Genomic DNA, 22,132 nt, shown 5'->3' with positions numbered 1-22,132 from the left:
TAACCACTTCAGAATATCCCATAGCTGAGTGGGGTTTCCTCAGTGTCTTGTGTTGAAGCTGTCTCACCATGGCTAAATAGTGAACGTGTGATTGAGAAGGGGGAATGGGGTGGGTGCCCTAACCACTGGATAGTGAGCCACGTTCTCTGTTTTCACTGTGGACAATTACTAGTAAGTCAAAAATAGCCGTGTACACTTTGCTTAGATCATGCTCTGAAGCCATGAAGGCATGTGCGCAAGGACCTTTTCTAAAGGGTATTGGGGCTGTTTGGTGGGGATTGATCTTTGCCTGCAAAGTAGGTCAAAGTGGATCTCTGTAACAGGGTTTGAGGGTATATTTGCAAGAGAGAGCAGTTTTGTGGGAGAGGCATTGTAGGTTGAGGTAAAGATGACTGGAGGGAACCCATATTTGTCATGACAAGTAGTTGGGCTTGGGCTATGACCTATTAGATAAGTTATCAGTGTTCATATAGACCTCTCTCTAGGCAATGTTGAGTCCGTTATCATGTCTGGTAGAAATTTCAGTCCAATTCAGTTTTTGTCAAACAGAATAGAGCCTTTTCCTCGTTTACTGCTTAATTTCTAATAAAAGAGATGATGCGCGTAAAGCAGTTAGGTGCTGGGCTTCAAACAATTTTTTACTTTCATACCTGATGCAACAAGCCAAGAGATGCTTGGGCACTGCAATCCCCAGTACAAATTAAGCGCTACCTCTTTCTAAGCTTCTTCTCTTAGAGCTGTACCTGACCCTGGTGCTCAAGGATGCAATTTATATTTTCTACATGTACTGTCCTGCAAATCTTTAAAAATGGCAAAAAAAATTTCCAGTGTCTGTTCCAAGATTCTGCATTCGAATCTTTATGCCTTTGGGCCACCCCACACGTATTTTTTTTTTTTTTTGTCACACACTAGTTACAACTTGTGCTTATGTAGCTTCCATGCTAGTTTTCCATCCGTCCCCCTTCCTCCCCCACTCCCAGTGCTCATATTATGGGCTCTTGGGAACACAGAGGACTGGAAGAATGCAAACTGTGTAACTTCTTTTAGAATATTTTGGGCTGTAGATCTTGAGAACAGTAGGGTTACCAGGTAGCTTCAGAAAAAATACCGGACACACGTGATGGGGGGGGGCGGGGCTGGCCTCGAGGAGGGGGGGGGCAGGAAGCAGGGCTGGCGGGGAGTGGTCGGGGGCAGTGGGACTGGCTAGGAGGGGTCGGGGGGAGAGAGAATCGGCCGGCAGGGAGTGGGACTGACCCGGGCACATGCAGACCCTAGGGCGCTGCCTGTCCCACGCACAGTCCCGGTGAAGCACAAGCTAGTCCGGCTACGGGTCCACAATGCACTTGAACAGCGCTCAGGAGCATGGACAGGGCTTCTCCTCCTCCCCAAGGCATCACTCCTACGTCAGATGCAACCAGAGGCACCCAGCGCCAATCATGCCCCACCTCCCAGGTACTCCTCCCCCTCCTCCTCCCCTTCTCCCCGGCCAGGGTTCTGTTGGGCGCCCAGCCGGAAAACCAGAAAATATCGAACATTGCACATGTCCAGTATTTTCTGAATTTTTTTACTAGACAGAGGGCCCCAAAATTGGACTGTCTGGTTGAATACCGGACACCTGGCAACTCTAGAGAACAGTGCCCTAAATTCTCCTTAATGGCATCACACCACTGTGACCTCATATCTGGGCCATGACCTGCTGACTCATATGAAGGATGATCTTAAGTTCACATCCTTTCTTGGACTGCCTGCATTGTGAACATATCCAATTCTGAAATGTCCTTAAACCTGAAGTAACTGCCTAATCCTCAGTCAGTGAAAATAAAGGGCCAATCTCTTTACAAGTCTTGGTTTCTGACTCCATGTTGCTCTTCTATAAGAATTTTCAGCATGTCTATGTGTAGAGTAGCATTATGCAGTTTGTAGATACTAAGGCCAGAAGGAAGCTCTGGCTATGTCTACACTACAGAGTTTTTTCTGAAAAAATTTCACTTATGTCCATACTGCAATCGCGTTCTTTCAGAAAAAGGCGTGTGTGGATGGGGCAGAGGGAGTTCTTTCAGGGGGGAAAAAAAAGGGAAAGAGGAAAAAGCACAGGTGCCCTGGTGGCCACTCCGTCCATAATAATCGCAGCTTAAATGCGAGATAGTGTCCACATTGAATGGACGCTATCTTTCGAAAAAGCAAATCGCTTTTTCAATGCACTTTGGCAGTGTGGACTCTCTCTTTCAGAAGAAGTTTTTTGGGAAGATCTCTTCCAGAAAAGCTTCTTCTGAAAGAAGCCTGCAGTCTAGACATAGCCTCTGTGATCACCTAATCTGATTTCCTGTTCTCTCTGAATTAGGCTAGAGCCATATTTCTTGTTGTTGTTTTAGAAAAACATCCAATCTCATTTTAAAAATTGACAGTGATCGGCGTTAACTCATTAAATGCTGTGTCTAATGCTCTCCCAACTATTCCCTATGTTACCTCCACTGATTTGCTGATCACCTCACTACTACTAATTCCCTAAAATAATTAACCTCTCAGCCATTCTCCTGACATATCACACTTGACCAGATAAGCCCAGGCCTCCTTCTTTCCTTTTGTCTACATTTTACAACTTTGCTGTCTATGGGCATGAATGCTTCTTTTGCTAAGAAATCTTAAGAAAGATTCATTCATTTAACACTCTGATGGTAACAGTAAACCTGGTTTTAACCTTGAATGTGTCCTGACCAATGTCTTTTGGCCACAACATTAACAAGAATTTGTATCTCTTTTTGGCTTATTCTAAATTCTTTAGTTAAGACTTGCTTAACTTTTTTCAAAAGTGTGGCGTACCCAGTTTTCGAATCCTAGGGCTGGAAGAGACCTCAGGAGGTCACCAAGTCCAGCCCCCTGCCCAAAGCAGGACCAATCCCAACTAAATCAACCCAGCCAGGGCTTTATCAAGCCGAGACTTAAAAACCTCTAGAGATGGAGATTCCACCACCTCCTTAGGTAACCCATTCCAGTGCTTCACCACCATCCTAATGAAATAGTTTTTCCTAATATCCAACCTTTTATTCACAGATGGAGTGGCTAAGTGCTTAGCCCTCTTTGAAAACCAGGCCACTAATGTTAGGATCCTGTCTTGAAAACCTTGGCCCTGCTTCTAAACTTTTAGATGATTCTCATGAGCTCTAATGTGCTCCATAGGAGCACAAAAGCACAATCCAGATTCACTGCTAGAACGAACCATTCTCCATTTTACCCTTTTTTCCTAAATCAGCATCAATTATTTTCCTCATTGCCACATTGTGGTGATAGAGGCAGTGGTAAAGAGTGTGAAGATGAAATGGAAGATAATGCCTATTAAAGAGATTAATTCAATACCACCAGCAGGCAAGCTGGAAGGGCAGGTAGTTTAGAGTGACAAAGCCAAATTTCACCCACACAACTCTGCAAGGACATTGATTTAATAAGCATTGCATCAGAGATATAATCTCTCATTGGCTGCTGATGTTCCAAGGACATGCCACTGCAGCCTAGCAACTGGTGAGCTAATTAACCCTTTCATCAACGTTATCTGCTTCACATTTCACTGAAATTTAAAAGTTTAACATTTTAATGGAAAAAATTGGGGGTGTTAATAGGTACAGATTAATAGGCTCATTCTGCTTTGCCTTATTCACCAGGTACAACTTGTGTGGGGTCTGCATCCAGTTTCATTGTTGTTTGTACTAACAGTGTAGTTGGAACTGTGCAAAAGACCAAAATAAAGAAAACCCCTGCCATGAAGAACTTAAAGGGACAGACACAATGTCAGAATGCACTGGGAAATGTGGAGGACTTACTGGTTTTGTCCAGAACTTTGGCACTTTTGCAACTTTTACCCTAAGAGCCCAAGTCACATTTGAAATTGCTCCCTTTTGTGTACACCATTATTTGGGTTCCATTGGAAAGCTTTGGAATATCCCAAACACATTTGTCACTGCAGCTCCCTCAGCATCTTCCATATGCCTGCCATGCAGCCCAGTGGAGTCTTTACGTAGATCTCATTTAGTTTTGCTGAGTGCTCTCTGTAGCTAGACCATGGCCCTATCTTTGTAACAAATGTCTTGTACTTTAGAACATAGCTTTCTGAACCTTTCCAGCCTCTGCTGTGTTTTCCCCCTATGTCAAGTGTTTGGTTTTCAACCAGAATGCTCAGTGGAAGAGGGACTCTGGTGATTCTGGTTGGCACTTAGGACCAAGCTATTAAAACTCCTAGGGCTCTACCTGCCCAGCTCCGCATTGCTGTAGGAAGCTGTCTAGGGTTGCTAACTTTCTAACAACACAGAATTAAGCACCCTCACCTTGCCTCTTCCTGAGGCCATGTCCCTAGGGTTGCCAGATGGTTTCAACAAAAATACCAGATACACTTGACATGAAATCACAATCCATATTACATTTTATTTAGAAAATACCGGACATTTATATTTTCTCAATTTGTTTCCCGAACAGAAAGCTCAAATACTGGACTGTCCGGTTCAAAACCGGACACCTGGCAACCCTACATGGCCCCCGCACATTACATTTCTGCTCCCTTGGTGACTTGCTCTCCTGAAGCTCATTCATTTTCACTGGGCTGGGGCAGGCGGTGAGGGCTCTGACTGGAGGTGCATGTTCTGTGGTGGGTCTGGAGATGAGGGACTTGGGAGAGCTCAGGGCTAGAGCAGCGGCTTGGGGTTGAGGCACAGGCTTACCCCAGGCAGCAGTAGAGCAAAGCTACAGTAGTCTCTCCGCCTGTCCTGGCATCGTGTTGTGCCCCAGAAGCAGTCAGCAAGTCTGGTACCTCGGAGCAGGAGGGAGGTTTAGGAGGCTGCCATGTGCTGTTATCATAGAATCATAGGGCTAGAAGAGAGCTCATGAGGTCATCAAGTCCAACCCCCTGCCCAAGGCAGAACTAATCCCAACTAAATCATCCCAGCCAGGGCTTTGTCAAGCCGAGACTTAAACACCTCTAGGGATGGAAATTCCACTACCTCCCTAGGTAACCCATTCCAGTGCTTCACCACCCTCCTAGGGAAATCGTTTTTCCTAATATCCAACCTAGACCTCCCCACTGCAACTTGAGACCATTGCTCCTTGTTCTGCCATCTGTCACTACTGAGAACAGCCTCTCTCCATCCACTTTGGAACCTCCCTTCAGGAAGTTGAAGGCTGATATTTGTCATTATCGTTAATGCCTCTGCCTTGACTTTGCTGTTTCTTTATTCATCTTTTTTCTCCTTCAAAATATTCCAGCTTTCTTTTTCAGTGTCGGGATTACTGTTAATTACCTTTCTGTCCTTCCTCTTCCCTCATGCCTCTACCTTGACTCTCAGCCTACTTTTCATCCACTGTCTTGCTAACACAGACCTTGTGGTACCTATGGTTGCTCCAGGGCTGCTGTGGCCCGGACCTAGACTGTTCTATGCCAGTGGGAAACAGTCATTGTGACAAACTTTCAGCCCTATTGACTGGTTGATTCCTGGCAAATTACCACAAAAACCGCAGCAGCTTAGAGAACACTTCGGAGACAAGGGACATAAACGGGACTAAGGGCAAATCTACACTTACGGCTGCATCAGTTCACTGTAGTGCTTTAATACAGCTGCTCTAAATCGATGAGAGAGCTTCCCCTGCTGACATAGCTACCTCCTCTTGAGGAGGCGGATTAATGGTTGTTGAAATAGCATTGTCTCCCCCAGGGATTATATCAGTATAAATGTGTCACTCAGGGTCTCTCGGTTTAGTTTAAATTGTTTAGCTTATTTTTAATCCACAAAAAGCAACTTTTCAACTGAAATCAGAGTTTGGGTTTGTGCCAGTTTAACTACACTGGTTTAAGATGCATTCTTCTGTTAAACTGGGGTAATTTGCCCATGTAGCCAGGTTTTCCATTTTTTTATGTGTGACTCACAATATGATATAGTAATTTTCACTGTTAAATGATCTTTCCCTAGTTTGAGGTTACTAGGGAGTTAAAACTAAAAGCACACACAGCTCAGCAAAAGCACATGGTAAAGTATGCACCAAACCTGCTATGCTTGTGCAAATAGTGCCTGCGAGAGCGCTATCATACCTGCCACTAGCTGAGCAAAAATATGCTTTAATACACTACTTCCTCCCTCCTGTGGGTGGGGGGGGGGGGGAATTACAGAATTCGGGTTCAGAATTGATAAGAATATGATATACAGCCAAACCAATAGGAACTTCATATATCTGTCCCTCACTGCATAATAATCCTCTTTCCTCCAAGCCCAGTGATTGACCTTCCCACACTCCCACAATGAGATCCTATGACAGACCCATCTCCTCACCCACTCCACCCTCCAATCTGCTATTACCTTTGTAGAGGGGGATGTGCTGGAGTCTGAGACCTCTTCAGTTGACACTGTTTTCAAGGGCAGATAGAAGGCATTAGCCATACTCACTATGGGGGGAGGTGGAGGCGCACAGCTTCGCAGGCCCCCAGGCAAGGTGTGAGGAAGCTGGGTCTGTGTCCCTGGGCGGGATGGCGCCTCAGGCGGAAGGAATGGGCCTGGGGATAGCCAGCCCTCAGTGCTGCCTGGACTGTGGCTCTGGTGCCCTCTCCCACCCCTGGGCCTTAGAGCTGTGTGGAGCACTGCTCTAGTGCTCCTGCGGTGATGTAAAGGGACCAGGGCTCTGGATGTCACCACTGCTGCAGCAGTGGCAGCGGTGGCCAGGAGCCCTGGGCCCCTTTGAATTGCTGGGCCCTGGGACAGTTGCCCCCTTTGCCTCTTCCCCCTGCCCCATTGGCAGGCCAGCTCACTGCATATCCATACGGCTCAGTTGTGTTGGTACTTGGCACTGCTCAGGTATTACCCATGCTGCCATGGCTACACTGTGTTATACCTTTCTATGCTCAGACTGAAGAGCCCATTGTCAAATATTTGTTCCCCACAGGTAGGTACTTTTAGACTGTGATCATCAATCATTAACCTGCTCTTTATATAGCTCTATGAGCTCCTTGAGCCTAATTTATCACTAGAACATATTGTTTATTCTTTGAATCATTCTCATGGCTCCTCTCTAAACCCTCTCCAACTTAACCTCATCCTTCTTGAACTATGGACACCAGGACTGGATGCAGGATTCCAGCTGTGGTTGCCTCAGTGCCAAATACAGAGGTAAAATAACCTACCTGCTCCTACTTGAGATTCCCCTGCATATACATCCAAGAATCATATTAGCCCCTTTTGGCCACAGCGTTACACCCGGAGAAGTGGTGAGTCACTCTCAGCTAGGCCTGAGTCAGTTCCAGATTGCAGATCACATGTATTACTCCCTGCTCACAAGGTTAAAGCAGGCTCAGGTCTGTGAACTATGGATGTTAAAATGTGGTTATTTTACTAATCGAGTAGAGAGGGAGAATTTGTATTGACTGCTCAATTAGTTGATATAGTTGATAGGGGAGAGCCGCCGGCTCAGTACCAGCTCGTGCCTGGACCAAACCCCACTGCAGCTCTGCAATGTAAAAGACTGTAGGACCCGGTCAGCCTGCCCCTTGGCTCTTACTGCATTTTAAATTGCAGAGCCACAGCTGAGTTTGGTCCTGGACCTGGTGCAAGCAGAGACTGAGCAGGGCTGCCAACCTGCCCAGCTCTTAAATGTAGTAGGAGTTGGGACAGTCTCAGCAGGGAGTTGGGACCCTCCAAGGATAGAAGTTGTACCTGGAGCTGCCTCTCCTGGCCCCCAGGCTCCTACTGCTGCCTCTGATAGAGACAGTAGCGCAGGGGATGGGGCAGGCAGCACCGCCAAGAGGGTGCTGGGGAAACCAGCTTTTAAGCCAGGTCCCCCCCCAGCACTGGATTCTGCGTCCCACTGCCCCCCTGGCTCTGATATAGAGGCAACAAGTAGGGGGAGGGGAAATGCGAGTTGTCAACTCAACTACCTGATAAGCCTAGGCTTATTGAGCAGTCAATTAATCAACTACTCACTTAGGGTATGTCTACACTACCCCGCTAGTTTGAACTAGCGGGGTAATGTAGGCATACCGCACTTGCAAATGAAGCCTGGGATTTGAATTTCCCGGGCTTCATTTGCATAAGCGGGGCTCCGCCATTTTTAAATCCCCGCTCGTTCGAACCCTGTGCCGCGCGGCTACACGCGGCACGAACTAGGTAGTTCGAACTAGGCTTCCTAGTTCGAACTACCGTTACTCCTCGTGGAATGAGGAGTAACAGTAGTTCAAACTAGGAAGCCTAGTTCGAACTACCTAGTTCGTGCCGCGTGTAGCCGCGCGGCACAGGGTTCGAACGAGCGGGGATTTAAAAATGGCGGAGCCCCGCTTATGCAAATGAAGCCCGGGAAATTCAAATCCCGGGCTTCATTTGCAAGTGCGGTATGCCTACATTACCCTCCTAGTTCGAACTAGGAGGGTAGTGTAGACATACCCTTTCACCCCTTCTCTGAACCAGAAGCAGATTTTGTTCAGTGTTCAAGGCCTTGAAGTTAGTCAGGGTCTGAATCCCAAGTTTTTAGGGGCTTGGATCTTGTGGGCCTGGTTTTATTGCATATTTAAGTGCCACATGTCTCTCCTCTGTATAACATGAGCTTTTGTGTGTGTGTGTTGTTTTCTTTCCCCCTTGGGCGCAGTGGAGTGAGGTACAGCAGATGATAAAAAACACCCCCATCTATATGTACCAGGACTGCAGCGTGCTTTCGGAGGGGGACACTGATCACTGGCTCCGCACCAACTGGATCTACCGGGGTGAAACAGCCTCCCGCATCTACGTGGAGCTAAAGTTCACTGTACGGGATTGCAAGAGCTTCAATGGCAAGGCAGTGTCCTGCAAAGAGACCTTCAATCTCTACTATATGGAGTCTGATCAGGATGTTGGCATCCAGTTCCGTCGCCCCCTGTTCACCAAGGTCAGCAGCTGTGGGGTGGGGAATCCTTTTGACCCCCCCCCATCCTAAACTAGATGGGGCTAGCCAGATGGGAGACCTCCAAGGCAGTCAGGGTCTCGTAGGGAGGAGAGTGAGTGCTGCCATAGGAAATGCTCTCTTGCCCCAGCTGCAGGAGATATCAATTGTCAAATGAGCTGTAGAATAGAGGGCCTGAGCATGTGTAATGTTTATGCTTTGCACTTATCCAAGGACTCTGTAACAGGCTTCTGACAAATATCATCTTCATAAAAAGTCACTCTTCATTGCCTGTGAGGATAGGACAAGAAGCAATGGGCTTAAACTGCAGCAAGGGAAGTTTAGGTTGGACATTGGGAAAAACTTCAGGGTGGTTAAAACTGGAATAAAATACCAAGGGGGGTTGTGAAATCTCCATCACTAGAGATATTTAAGAATAGACAGACATCTATCAGGGATGATATAGACCATGCTTGGTCCTGCCATGAGAGCAGGGGCCTAGACTTGGTAACCTCTTGAGCTCCCTTCCAGCTCTATGATCCTCATCTTAGAAATAGGGAAACTAAAACCCAAGAGAGATCAAGTGGCTTTCTCAAGGTAATAAAGCAAGTCCGGACAGATAAAGGAACAGGACACAGGTCTCCTGATGCCTACTCCCCTAGTCTGACCACTAGTCAGAAAAGAGCACATGGCTTTTTCTTTGAGGCTGGAGGCAATGCTCCCATTGGCTGCACCAAATTCTTGTTTGAGTCTCTACACTCTGCTGCCCTTTGGTTCTCCTGCAGTTTCATTTGGCTGTGGTATTTATTGTCCCTTCTGCCCCAGAAGCAGATGAATTCCAGTGAAGAGAATCTCAGCTTTCCTTTAAACCGTCTTCCATGATCAAAGCCCAGTGTGCTCTGTGGCAAACCAAAGATCTACATCCTTGGCAGTTCTCCCCTCTGTATTTTCAGCAACACATTGTGATAAATTCTTGGAATTTCTGCAGCGGGTCTAGTAACCTCAAGCCCAGAGAGTTCTACTGAATTAAACAGGAAAATGAAAAATATAAGTAGCTTGCAAATTAATTGGGGTTCTTTATTTTGATGTTAAACTTACATTTTGCCACTTATTCCTGCTGCCCCCACACTTCCACTGTGTTCTAGTGACATTCTGGAGATTTAGCAGTTGGGGTAGGGGACAGCTGGGGATTTCTGACAGGTAGGAGGAAGTTGGGGTTTCTAGTGCTAAAGAGTCACTAATCATCATCACCCAGCTCATTCATGGATTCCAAGGCCAGAAGGGACCATTGTGACCTCCTTTATAACACAGGCCTTGGAGCTTCCCCAAAATAATATGTAGAGTGAATCTTTTAGAAGAAAATCATCCCATCTTGATTTTAAAATTGGCAGCGATTGACCAAGACTATTGGTAAATTCTTCCAGTGGTTAATTCAGAGGTTAATCTCACTGATCAATTTACATCATATTTCCAGTCTGAATTTGTCAAGTTTCAGCTTCCAGTTTTCGGCTCATATAACTTTCTCTGGTAGATTGAAGAGTCCATTATCAAAATCTGTTCTTCCTGCAGATACTAATAGACTGTAATCAAGTCACCCCTTAACTCTTTGTTAAATAGACTCAGTGAGTTCAGTCATTATAAAACAAGTTTTCTAAACCTTTAATCTTTCTCATGGCTCTGCTCTGCTCTGGATCCTCTCCAATGTACGAACATGCGCTGAATTTCTGAGCACAAAACTGTATGCACTATTCCAGCAATGGTCACCCCAGTGTCCAATACAGAGGTAACAAAACTTCTGGGCCTCTGCTTGAGCTGTCCTGGTCTATACATCCCAAGATCACCTTAGCTCTTTTAGCCAAAGCGTCACAATGGGAGCTTACGTTCAATTGATTATCCACCACAAGCCCCACATCTTTTTCAGAGTCACACTTTCTCAGGGCTGAGTCCCACATCCTGTAGGTATGGCCTATGTTCATTGATCTACTGATGAAATGTAGTAGATCTCAAAGCACTCTATAAAAGAGGACAGAATCGCATCACCGTTTTACAGAAGGGGAAATTGCGGCACAGCTGTGAGGAGGGTTGCTGAAGGTCACACAACAGGTCAGTTCTGTATCCACTAGGCAACACTACCTCATCTCCTCTTTCTTTTCCCCTCTCCCTTCAGACTGGGACACAAGTAACTTGAAATAGTTTTTGTGGGGTGTTGTGTGTGTGCGTGTGTAGAATTTTAACACCTACTTCTTTGCAACCAGATTTACAGCAACAGCTTCCCAGTTCCCCAACACTCACATCTGCTGTTGCATCCAAAGATGGCAGTGGAGCCCAATAGAAGTTTCTGGTGAGCTAATTATCAGTTGACTGCAGAGACTTTTCAGGCTGAGATTTTTAGAGGAGAAAAAGTTTATTCAGCACCTAATTTCAAATAAACCAGTCCAAAGACCATCACTGTGTATTGTAGACAAATTGCTGACAGAAAAAGAAACCTTCCACCTGAGAAGAATGACTTGTTGCTGTAGTTTGTAAGTGGGCAGGGGCAGTCCCCAAAGGCCTGCCTGAGATTAGGGCCTCCTTATGCTAGGTGTTGTACAAACACAATGATTCAGTCACTCAGCTCTTGAAGAGGAGCGAAGTGAAGAGCCAGTGGGAGAGAGTAGAAACAAGAATTGTGAGGTGGATGGGGGACATCCATAGGAGTTCTATAAAATGAGGGAAACAGTGGTTAACGAGTGCACTGGTCTGATGTGTCTGTGCTTCGTCATTCGTATGCAAAGATGGGCAGATCCTGAAATCCAGAGCACATGGGCTAGAGAGAGGCCATAGAGAAAGGAGTTGCAAGCAAGGCTGTAACAGGACATAGGTTTTCTCCCCCCCTCCCCCGACTTATTCCCTGCGTAAGCCCTTCAGACTCTCTTCTTTAGTGTCTACTCAGTCAAAGTTATTCAAGTTGCCTTCATCAGCATTTGTGCACTGCTGTAACAATTCTAATACCTATGACCCTATTACCTATTCTTCCTGCAAGGAGGGAGACCTCCTGTTCTTGGAGTCCACTTCAGTCTGGGCATAGCTAACCTTGTCTTCCCCTCCTGTTAATGCTTCCTTCCTGTCTCTTTCCAGTGAGAGCTCTGACCCTTCCCACCCATGCATGCACCCAAATTCCTGGCCAAGATAGCCAGTTGATGGGCCAGTTAGTTCCTTCACTCATTCATCTTCCCGCTCAGATTAGCTATTTCTACTGTCAGTTTCCCCAGTGACAGTTGACTAACTGAAGTTACAGAGATCAGGGCACTGGCCCATCCATTAGGTCTCTGCACTCTTATTACAGAGGCTTTGGGATGCCAAATGCCTGACAGATGTACTCAGGAAGGAAGAACCTTCTAGTGCCATAGATCTTGATTCTTACTCTCCTATTCAGATCAACACAGTGGCAGCAGATCGGACTTTCGCAAGGCAAGACATTGAGTCGGGCACTATACAGCTGAATGTGGAAGTGTGCCCCATACAGAAGATGTCTCGGCGTGGATTCTACTTGGCTTTCCAGAACACTGGGGCCTGTGTGGCTCTGGTCTCTGTCCGGGTATATTACAAGGCCTGCCCAGAAATAGTGCAGAGACTGGCTCACTTTCCAGAGACATTGGCGGGCTCAGAAGGACTGACAGAGGTAACAGGGAGCTGTGTAGAAGATGCAGCCGAAGAAGCAGGCTTCCCACCCAGGATGCATTGCAGTGCTGATGGGGAGTGGCTGGTGCCAATGGGCCGGTGCCTGTGTGCTGTTGGCTTTGAGGAGGCTGACAGAAGCTGTGTAGGTAGGTGCTTGGCGGTGGGAAGGGGGCAGGCGGCTGTAAGGGCAGTGGTGGGGAGAGGGAGATCTGGCTAGGGTAGTGTTTGCAGGGGGTGAGAAGTGAATTATACTCTCCTGATCTGGAGCTGCCCTAAGTGCATCTGAACTGTCTACTGCTTTGCTCTCTGTGTCCCTATCTCTCACCCCTACTGTCTGTGAATTTCTCTTTATTTCTCTCCTTCGGTCCTGTCTCCTCCCCTGCCTCACCTCCCTCAGATTTAGCAGTTGCACACACGCCTTCACTCCCTCTTGGTCTCCTTCCAGCAGGCCTGCAGATCTGAAGCCGGTTTCTGGGAGCTGTAAGTATGATTGACACTGACTCACGCAGCAGCCAGCTCCCAACTCTTAAATAGCTGCCTTGTTCTCTGGAGTGTAGCACCCAGGTCAGGGTAGACTAGGTGGACAGATCTGCATCTTTGTCCCCTGGCCAGGAACTCGGGTGCATGGGTGGGACAGATCGGTGCTCCCAGTGCATAGTGCACACGCACTTCCTGAGTGGGAGAGAATTCTGCTGTGCTGTGCGATGGGCACGGCACTCCTGCTCATTCAGCAGCATGAATAGAGGGCATGGGCACACCTGCTGTAGGAGGGGAACACCTGGCAAACTGAACTGGTCCCATCATAGGAGCAGATGGAGTCTCCCCTTGGTGGTGAGAGGAGAGGTGGTGCTGTGAGCCATCTTCCAGGCTGTAGCAGCAGGAGAGAAAGGGGGTGTACTGAGGCTATGTGGATGGCCCATTGCTGATCCTATATCACTGCTGGGGGGTAGGGACTGTGCCCCACAAGTAATACATTGCTGCTCATTGCTGCATGGCTGCAGCTGTGGTAATGAAAAGGAAAGAGTCAGGCAATTCACACTGGATCCTTCAGGTCTGTAGGGACCTTGAGCGATTCCCTGTCTCTGCCTTGCTCTCCCTGTTTGCTCCAGTGTGGGCACTTGCTTGGGTTCCTGCAGCCTTGCTCTGGGAGCTGATGAAAGGTTAAGTGAGTCTCCGGCATGGATCCCTGCCCCTCCCTTCGGCTCTCCCTCTATAGCCCAGCCAGTTTTTCCACTTAGCTGCTGAACTCTCCCCGCCCTCCTGGGAACTGAGTGCTCTCTGGGGTAGGGGCAGGGAAACCATCATGCTTGGACTAGTCCTCAGCACTGTCATGGGGCAGGGCAGCCCCTCCCAGCCCAGGTACAGCTGAAGTCAGATGTGTCCACCCACAGGACAGCAGGGATGGGGAAAATCTCCCAGCAGGGAGTTGGCGGGGTGTGTGTGTGAGGGAATAGCAAAGCCTGATGTGGCCTCTCCTTGGTGGATGCAAGGAAGGAACGGCAGGTCTAGGGCAAATGTTTGCCTGCCCAGCTCTCCATTCCAGCTGCTTGCCAGTGGCCAGGGGCCAAGTGCCCTGCATTAGATCAAAACAGATCTAGCTCTCTTGCTGAAGTAGTAGCGGCAGGGATCATGGCTCTGGCCTTTGCCCCGGGAAGGAGATGGGGTCCATCCATCTTTCCTGGCAAGGGGATGATGAGGACTCAGCTCTGGCCTTTCCACCCTTCTTCCCATCAGACAGCAGAGTGGTTCCCGGGAGGGGATGGAGGGCTGGGGAGATCCAGCTGTGCCCTGTGATAAGGGGGAGGGAGACATCGTTGACCTTTGCCTCGGAAAAAGAGGATGAGGAGGGATAGTAATTGAAATGTGGAGGGATCCCAGCTGTGCACTAGTTCAGACAACTGCTGGCAGTGCTGGGTGACTTTCCAGGTAGAGATACCAGACCACAAACCCGTAAGGGGTCTGAGCCCAGACACCTTACCCCTGTGTGCCCACCACCTTGTGCTCCGCTAGAGAGCTACAGCTCTGCAGCCAAGGGTGCTGCTTGTGGGCACTGATGGCGTAGCATTTCCAGTGACCGACCTATGCCTCTGGTATTAGGTCCCTGCGGTGATACAGTTGATTATGAAGGTGCTAGATGCCTCTCTTGGCCAGGCCTTCCAAGCTTATTGGGTCCTGGTTTCCTTGCTGGCTGGCAAAGCTGCCGGGAGCATGTGGTTTGGTCTCTGACACCTGAACCCTTGAGCACCTCACCTTAACCCTCATAATGTGCCCAGTCACCCTAGTGATGGGCACCTCATAAGTTCTTGTAATAACAGTGAATGAAGGGCAGGGTAGCCATCTCTGATCTTTGCCCTCATGAGGGCAGTCCAGGTCCTCTGCCTTTCCCAGAGCCTATTTTCCCATCTGGTTTATTCGAACTTTAATTCCAAACAGTAAAGCTGCCGTATGCAGGGTATGTGTGCACGCACGGAGAAGGCTGGGCAAACAGGCAGTGGGGGATGTGGAGGTGGGGCAGAAAGTCTGGGAGGGACTCAGCTTAAATCTCTAACGGGGAGTCCCCTCCCACTCTGGGAGCACTGAGGACAGCAGCTCTCTGCTGTTCCTCTTCCTGTTTGATGGGCCCACACAGGCCTTCTTAAAAATAATTGCTGGGTGGGACGCAGCAGCAGTGATAGCATGAGTGCCTGGGGCAAGTCCCACCCTCTGCGCCACCCCCACAGGGAAGGGTGCTCAGTTCCTGCTAATGTGATGGGGGCACCCCACTTTGTATCTGATGTATTTGAAACTTGCTCCCATCTCTCATGCTCCTCCCACATGTGAATCAGAGCTCTCAGCTCTGGGATGGGGCCAGCCAGAGGGGTGGAGCCTTGCTTTGAATGAGGGGCTGAAGTCTGGGGCTGGCTTCTGTGCCAGCGAGTTGGCGATGAGGGTGGGAGGGCAGTGCACTCATCTTAGCCTCGGATACAAATGGCTGGCCAAGGAAGTGGCACAGCTAGGGCAGCGGAAACAGTTCAGCATCCCTGCCCCCCAACACTATGCTGCTAGAGCAGCCCCACACTGAGTTTCTCACCCCACTGTCCGCTTTTAGGCTCCTGGCATTGGTTCGCCCTCCATCCCTGAAAATACAGCTCTGCCTGGCCACCCCTTTCAGCCCAGCCTGGCTCCTGCTGTCATCTCCAGGCACCTTCTCTCCCTGGCTCACAATGCATCCTCCACAGACAGAAGAAATATTGCAGGGACCAAAAGAGATGAGCTTTCACAATATGGAGAAGGGATGTAATAGTGTAGTCCATTAACAGGTTAGCCGATGAGCAAAAGCTTATGGGTTAATGCTCTAGAATACATGCATTCCCCCCAACCCTGCCAGTAAAATTTTTAGCAGGCTGGCCGGCAGCCTAGCTTAGTTCTGGCTCTCGGGTGGGTCCTGAACCCAGCGCTGCATCTCTGCATTTAAAGTGTATTGGGGGCAGGCAGCTCAGCTCAGTTCCAGCTCACTCTGGGTTTGGGAGCTCAGCCTCCCCGCAACCCCGGACAGGGGCTGCTGCCACCTCTGTGTCAGAGGCAGCAGTGCAGGGCCACAGGCAGCCGGTCTGCAAGGGGAGCTGCTTTTTAAACTGGCTCCCCTTGTGGACCAGCTCCCACGTGGAATCCTGTGCTGCTGTCTGTGATACAGAGGCAGAAGTGCGGAGTGGCAGGGGCTCCTCGGGAGTGAGGCCGGAGCGCACTGGCTGCCACCCCAGGGACTATAGAATAGTTCAGTAACTGATCAGAATTCATGAGGCTACTCGACTATTCAATGAACCGATATTTAACATCCCTGGTGTGGAGTCCCCACCCAAGTCCCAGGGCAGCAAGGGGACTTGGGTGAGGGCAGCAAAGCTGCCACAAACTGAGCTGCAGTGAGGATCTTCCTGTGGTGCTGCCCCCTGCTGGTGCTTGTTGCTATTGCACCCTCCAGCTCCCCTGGTTTCATTCCATTCTCTCCTGCTGGCTTAGTGTGGTGACAGGCTTGTCTGCCTGGCATGCGTCTTCCCTGTTAGACTCTAGGCACCATCCCTCCCCTGCTCTCCAGCATACTCTGCACAGGCCTGCGCCAGCTTCCCACCTTGCTTTCTTACCTTAACGAGCAGCACTTCATTTGTCTCGCTCGGCACTCATCACCCTGGGGTGCCAGTGCAGAAGACTTCGGGGAGGGTGGGAGGAGAGAGGGAAGTGATGCCAGCCTCTCTGTTGCGGCCTCCCCGCTGAGGCTAGGCTGTGCTGCTTGTGTGGGGAGAGGGCTGCGGGGAGGCAGCGAGCTGTTCCTAGCATGGGAAGCATGGCAGTGAGCTGCACAGATGTGGATGAGGGTTCCTCACTAGTGGCTGGTCTGGCACAAGGATTGGGACTCTGCTTGCTTCAGCCTCAATTCCAGTCCCGACGGCTGCTGCTTCCTGGCTGGCTGGCAGGGCAGAGGCGTTCAATCCTTCTTCCCGTTTGGCCAGGCCCAGCTCCCTCCCCCCCCCAATCTTGACAAAGAGATAGCTGGACCAAATATGCCACCTAAAAGTATGGAGGTGGAGGGCACTGAAGTCAAATGCCCTTTCTGCTATACACCAAAGGATGCCTCATCCCCACCTTGTGTTTTCCGATGGGCCTGTCCACTATCCCCAACAGCAGCCGCATGGGGGAGGAGAGGGGAGAAGGACAGTATATGAGTACATACGTCAGGATAGTGTAAAGGGAGGTTATAAAGTCACACTCCCCCATCTCCTTGGCTGTAGCACTTGGAAACTCCTTGTGGCTGCTGCTTCACCAGGCCTTGTCCAACCTGAATAGCCCACCTGCAGTCCTTGCCAGCTGAGGAGGGCGGAGAGAGTCCCTAAAAGGTGGCAGGATTATTGTGGATGACAAGAGGATGTAAATGACATTGCTGGACATGATGGAGTTGAGATGCAGGGAGGAGAAAATCAAGTTTCTGGGGGTAAAGTGATGATATGGGTTGGGAAATCCCCTCCACTTGGCTTCCCCATTCAGCCCTTGCTCACCTGAGAGAGAGCGGCTGGGTATATCTGCCATTTCCACATACCTGGGAGCAGAGGTCACAGTAAGCAGGTGTGCCCTGGTGCGCAGCTCTTGCAAGAGCTGGCTGAGCTGCGGCAAAAACCAGCAGGGAGCTATAGAAAGAGCTGGCAGGGACCCAGGTTACAACAGGACAGTACCCGTAAGAAATTGCAAGTTACTCTCACCGCTGCCTGGAGAGCAGTATGCTCTAGAGAGTGTGAGGAAACCTGAGTTCCATTCCTGGCTCTGCCACTGACTTGCTTTGCAGCCTTGGTCAAGAGGTGCCCTCTGTCTGCCTGGTGGTATGATCATGCTGCTGCTCCTCTGGGTTTATGAAGGGTTTTGAGGTGGGGTGGTGCTTTATCCTGACTTCAGCAAGATGAGAAATGCATAGCCAATGGCTTTTATTTCCCACCCTTGAGGTTACTACTCAGGAATCAGCTGCAGCAACTGCATCACTTCAGCCACCACTGTCAGGTGGCTGAGAGAGCTGGTTAACACCATCACTAAGTAGGGATCTGGGGGAACAGAGTCAAGTCATTTCTGGAGTCTTGGGCTCTCCAGTCTCTGAGACTGGCACAGGGAGGCTGAGCACAAGGAGACTGCTTGCCAGGTCTAAGGTAAAGCATTTCTTAGGCTGGGAGAGTATTGCCAGCCCCAGGAGTGCTAACTGGTCATAGTATCAAGGGGTTTGTTTAAACCTTATGCTGGGGCAGTGCTGGGTGGTGCAGGAAGCTTTCCTCTCTGCCATGGCACCCAGAAAATCCCAGCCGCTTTGTATGACTGTTTCCCAATGTGAGGAGCGTTCTGTCTTTGTGATGCGCACTGAGCCTACTGCCTGTGGATAGGCAGCTTCCTTGGTAGTAGATCTGTGTTGGGGAAGACTTTGTGTCCAGCTGCATCCAAATACAGCTCAGAGTTCACCATTGGGCTAGAACTGTGGGGGCCAAGACACTAGCCATGTGCAGCTATTTGGCGGGTTTAGTGGCTAGTTCGCTATAGCAGCAGCCATTATAATGGCTACTGCCTCAGAAATGGTTGGTCACCCCAGGTCTAGAACTTGCTGGCCAAGAAATACATTGCCACAACAGTCAAGATCAGCAAGGCCACTCACTGCTTCTAGCAGTCAGTCCCCAGGCTTAAACACATGTCAGTTGTCAGCCCTCATTGTTATGGGTTTCCACAGTCCAAACTGGAATCCTGTACTTCCTGTGAGTCTCATGTTAGATGAAGGGAAGCAGTCAAACAAGAAAGAACAAAAAGAAGGCCTCCATGAGAGGGTGGGCATCTTCTTGGTGCCAGGCTGCGTGCAGTCTGCCTCTCAGTTGCTCTTTGGGACAGGCAGATGCCGCAGGAAGGTAGAGGGAAGTGCAAGGAAACGAAGATGTGCCAGCATTCCCTAGTGGTCTAGACCGCACCTGGCTCTGGAGTTTGAAGGCTTGGGTGGCACAGCCAGGTTTGGTGTGCATCGTGAAGGGATGCGAAATTTGCTGGATTTGAGTAGGCAGGAGGTCCTGAGTGCTGTGTTTTTTACAGGGAGGGGCCAGCAGAGAGGGAGGGTACCGGGGCTGTGGAGTTAGAGGAGGGAACCAGGCAGGGCTGGCTGGCTACTTTCCATTAACCCAGTGCTTCCCTGTTTGTGTGTGTGTGTCTGCAGCCTGCCAGCAAGGATTCTACCGCTACTCCCCTGAGACGGAACGCTGCCTCAAGTGCCCCCCAAATAGCTCATCCAGTGATACAGGGGCCACAGCCTGCCCGTGCAACCCAGACTTCTACCGCGCACCCACTGAGGGCCAAAGCGTTGCCTGCACTCGTGAGTCCGGGCCGGGGGAGGAGCAGGGCAATGTGGAGAAGAGGCAGGGGATGGGGGCAGGTCCAGATGCAGGAAGAAGGTTTTGGAGAGTGGAATGCTGGTGCTGGGGGGAGGAAAGTGCCTTACGGCGCAGGGAGAAACGCAGGTCCTGAGGGGAAGAGAAACAACTGGTTTGTGATTTGGGATCTAGCGCTCTCTCTCTCTCTTTCCACACTCTGCAGGCCCCCCTTCTCTTCCCCGCAACGTCAGCTTCTCCCTGATGGGGACGCAACTCTCCCTTTGGTGGCAGCCGCCCAGAGACCGTGGTGGGCGCAAGGATCTGACCTACAGCATCTCATGCCAGCGCTGCTCAGTCCGGGCATGTGAGGCGTGTGAGGCTAGCGTGGTCTTCTCCCCTAGTGATTCAGGCCTCACCAGTACCTCCGTAGAGGTGGATGGTCTAGAGGCTTATACCAACTACAGCTTCACTGTGAAGGCACATAATGGTGTCTCAGAGGTCAGCCTTTCCCCCCCGAGGACTTCCCCTACCGTCTGGGTCTCTGTTGGGCACATAGGTGAGTCACCAAGGAGGGTAGGGGAATGATTAAGGGAATGGGAGCTGAGAAGAGAGTCACTGAGAGTCTTTGGGGCTGTCACTCACTGTTCTGTTTATAAACCAAAGTCATGTCTGTAATAGCTATTCAGAAAAAGCAGTAAGTTTACCAGGTGCTTTGCAGCATGATGGGGCTCAAGTCTGCTCTCACTTACACTGGTGCAGGGCGATGGGACTCTCTCCCCTCCTCCCCAGCAGAGCAGAACGGGGCCTGTAGAGTGAGACACCGCCCCACCCTATCTATGCAACAAATAAGCAAACCACAACATTTTGTGTAAAGGGAACCTTTAAACACAGTGAGATCAGGACATTTTCAAGTGCAAGTTCCTAACTCAGCACTCGCCTGTCCCCACGGCACACATGGAGAGTTGGGCTTCACTTTGCTAGTTAGGATAGCCTGTATCTCTTTAAGATGTGGCTTTATTCTGAAAAGTGGCTGTGGGAGAGTAGCACCTTCTTACCAGCAAACCTTCTGTCGGCGCACTTCCCCAGTCACTGCTGCTAGGCTTAGGTATGTAAATAAGGGTTTAATTGTTTTTGGTTTCTTCTCACCCTGCTGAGCTAACATAGCCCAGAACCAGGGAGCTGAAGTTTTCCCTGGTACATATGACATTGACAGATGTGTTTATGAAGTGCCCTTTACGCTAGTGAAAATCCACTGAAGTCTGGAGTTTTCCCAGCTAAATTTAAAGGTCATACATGGTCTGTGCAGTCTTGATTACCTGTGATGATGCAAGACAGTAAGAGTGTGGCTTGACTCTTGGATCCCGGGATAATTCACAGAGCTGCCATGCTTTTACACCTAAACAGAGCACAGTAGCCCTGGACAGGCTGAGAGGTGATGCGTGGGGAGTCTCACAATGGTATTTCACTGTCAGTAGTCTGACTGTTAAGTGTGGGAGCCCTAACTCTGGAAATTCCTTTTTGCATTTAAAGTCTCCACCTTGCTGGTGGGTTAACAGAGCTACTGTGAGCGTGGATGATGTTTTGCAAGTCCAACAAAATCATAGCTGAGACGTGCTCCCTCTGCTGGGCCCTTGGCATCAGCAGTGCTTTGCCACTGCACTCTAACCTTCCCTTTAGCCACGCCAGAGAGAGATGAGCTGAATGCTGTGCCCACGGGTCAGCAGGAGCAGCAAGGCTGAAGGGGCTGCACAGAGCCTGGAGGGGTTTAGTTTATGTTCTCCTCTACTTCTGCTTCATACCATTGCTGTCCCCTGCAGCTCCAGTAACGGTGTCCCACCTGACCCTCACCCAGCGTGACGACAGCAGCCTGTCTGTGTCTTGGCCAGCCCCCCGGCCCCGCAGCCGGAGCTCAGTGCAGTACGAGGTCATGTATTTTGAGAAGGTGAGAGGCACATCTGCTCTAACCCTTACTTGTTTTGCTGTGGCACTCCGAGACTGGCGCCCTTTCTTTCCGTGGATGTGCTTGTCATCCAGATAACTGGTTCTCCGGCTTCTGCAGGGAGAGGATGCACACTACACAGTGAAGCAGTTCCACGAACCCAACGTGACCCTGAAGGACCTGCAGCCAGACACAGCTTATCTGCTCCGTGTGCGCTCCATTACCCCACTGGGCATTGGCCCCTACTCCCAGGAACAGGAGTTCCGCACCCTCCCACTAGGTAAGGCACAGCTGCCCTCTCTCTCAAGGTGGGATGCAGGGCTCCTGACTTCTCGCTAGGCTCTTTGCCCAGTGCACGCCGTTGTGAGAGGAAAGAACGGGGGAAGGCCACTTTTGGTATTCATGTTATCTGGGGCCACGTCCGGCTATGTTCTACTTGGCTTCCAACCATGATCACACCATCATGTCCTACCATCTGGCCTGAACTTTCCCTTCCTTCATGTTACACTATTTCTGCTAGCCCTGACACTTTTCATTGGGTTTCGGAACTGCATCGCTTGTAAGTGAAACATTGTCTCTTCCTTCAGTGAAAGAGTTCTCTAGGAATTCCCTAGGTTTTTTTCTTTCTCATGTGTGTTTCCCCAAATGTCCCACTTGTTAAATTTTCTAGAGAATTAAGGTGTCATTAGAATTGGGTGAAAAACAATAATAAAAAACAACAAAGAAGATTTGAGAAGCTCTGTCAGGTAAGTGAGTCAATGACAATAATTCACCCAGCTCTCCTAGGGTATGTCTTCACTAACCC

The 22,132-nt window shown here is 49.7% G+C and overlaps 1 protein-coding gene across 4 annotated transcripts in view; it reads left to right on the top strand.

Annotated features, from left to right (window-relative positions):
- Positions 1-22,132, top strand: part of EPHA1 (EPH receptor A1) — a 50,746-nt gene that overhangs the window by 15,176 nt on the left and 13,438 nt on the right. For 3 of the 4 annotated variants that reach the window (XM_075903409.1, XM_075903415.1, XM_075903424.1), the window contains 6 exons: positions 8,605-8,880; positions 12,290-12,680; positions 19,235-19,390; positions 19,612-19,944; positions 21,206-21,330; positions 21,448-21,607. In XM_075903409.1, coding sequence (XP_075759524.1) covers positions 8,605-8,880; positions 12,290-12,680; positions 19,235-19,390; positions 19,612-19,944; positions 21,206-21,330; positions 21,448-21,607 — 1,441 coding nt within the window. Of the gene's footprint in view, positions 1-8,604; positions 8,881-11,129; positions 11,216-12,289; positions 12,681-19,234; positions 19,391-19,611; positions 19,945-21,205; positions 21,331-21,447; positions 21,608-22,132 lie in introns of those variants that run through there. The other variant, XM_075903431.1, reaches the window with a different exon arrangement.

This window comes from Pelodiscus sinensis, chromosome 1 (genome assembly GCF_049634645.1).
Source record: "Pelodiscus sinensis isolate JC-2024 chromosome 1, ASM4963464v1, whole genome shotgun sequence".
NCBI classification, from domain to species: Eukaryota; Metazoa; Chordata; order Testudines; family Trionychidae; genus Pelodiscus; species Pelodiscus sinensis.
This window is presented reverse-complemented; position numbering and strand designations above follow the sequence as displayed.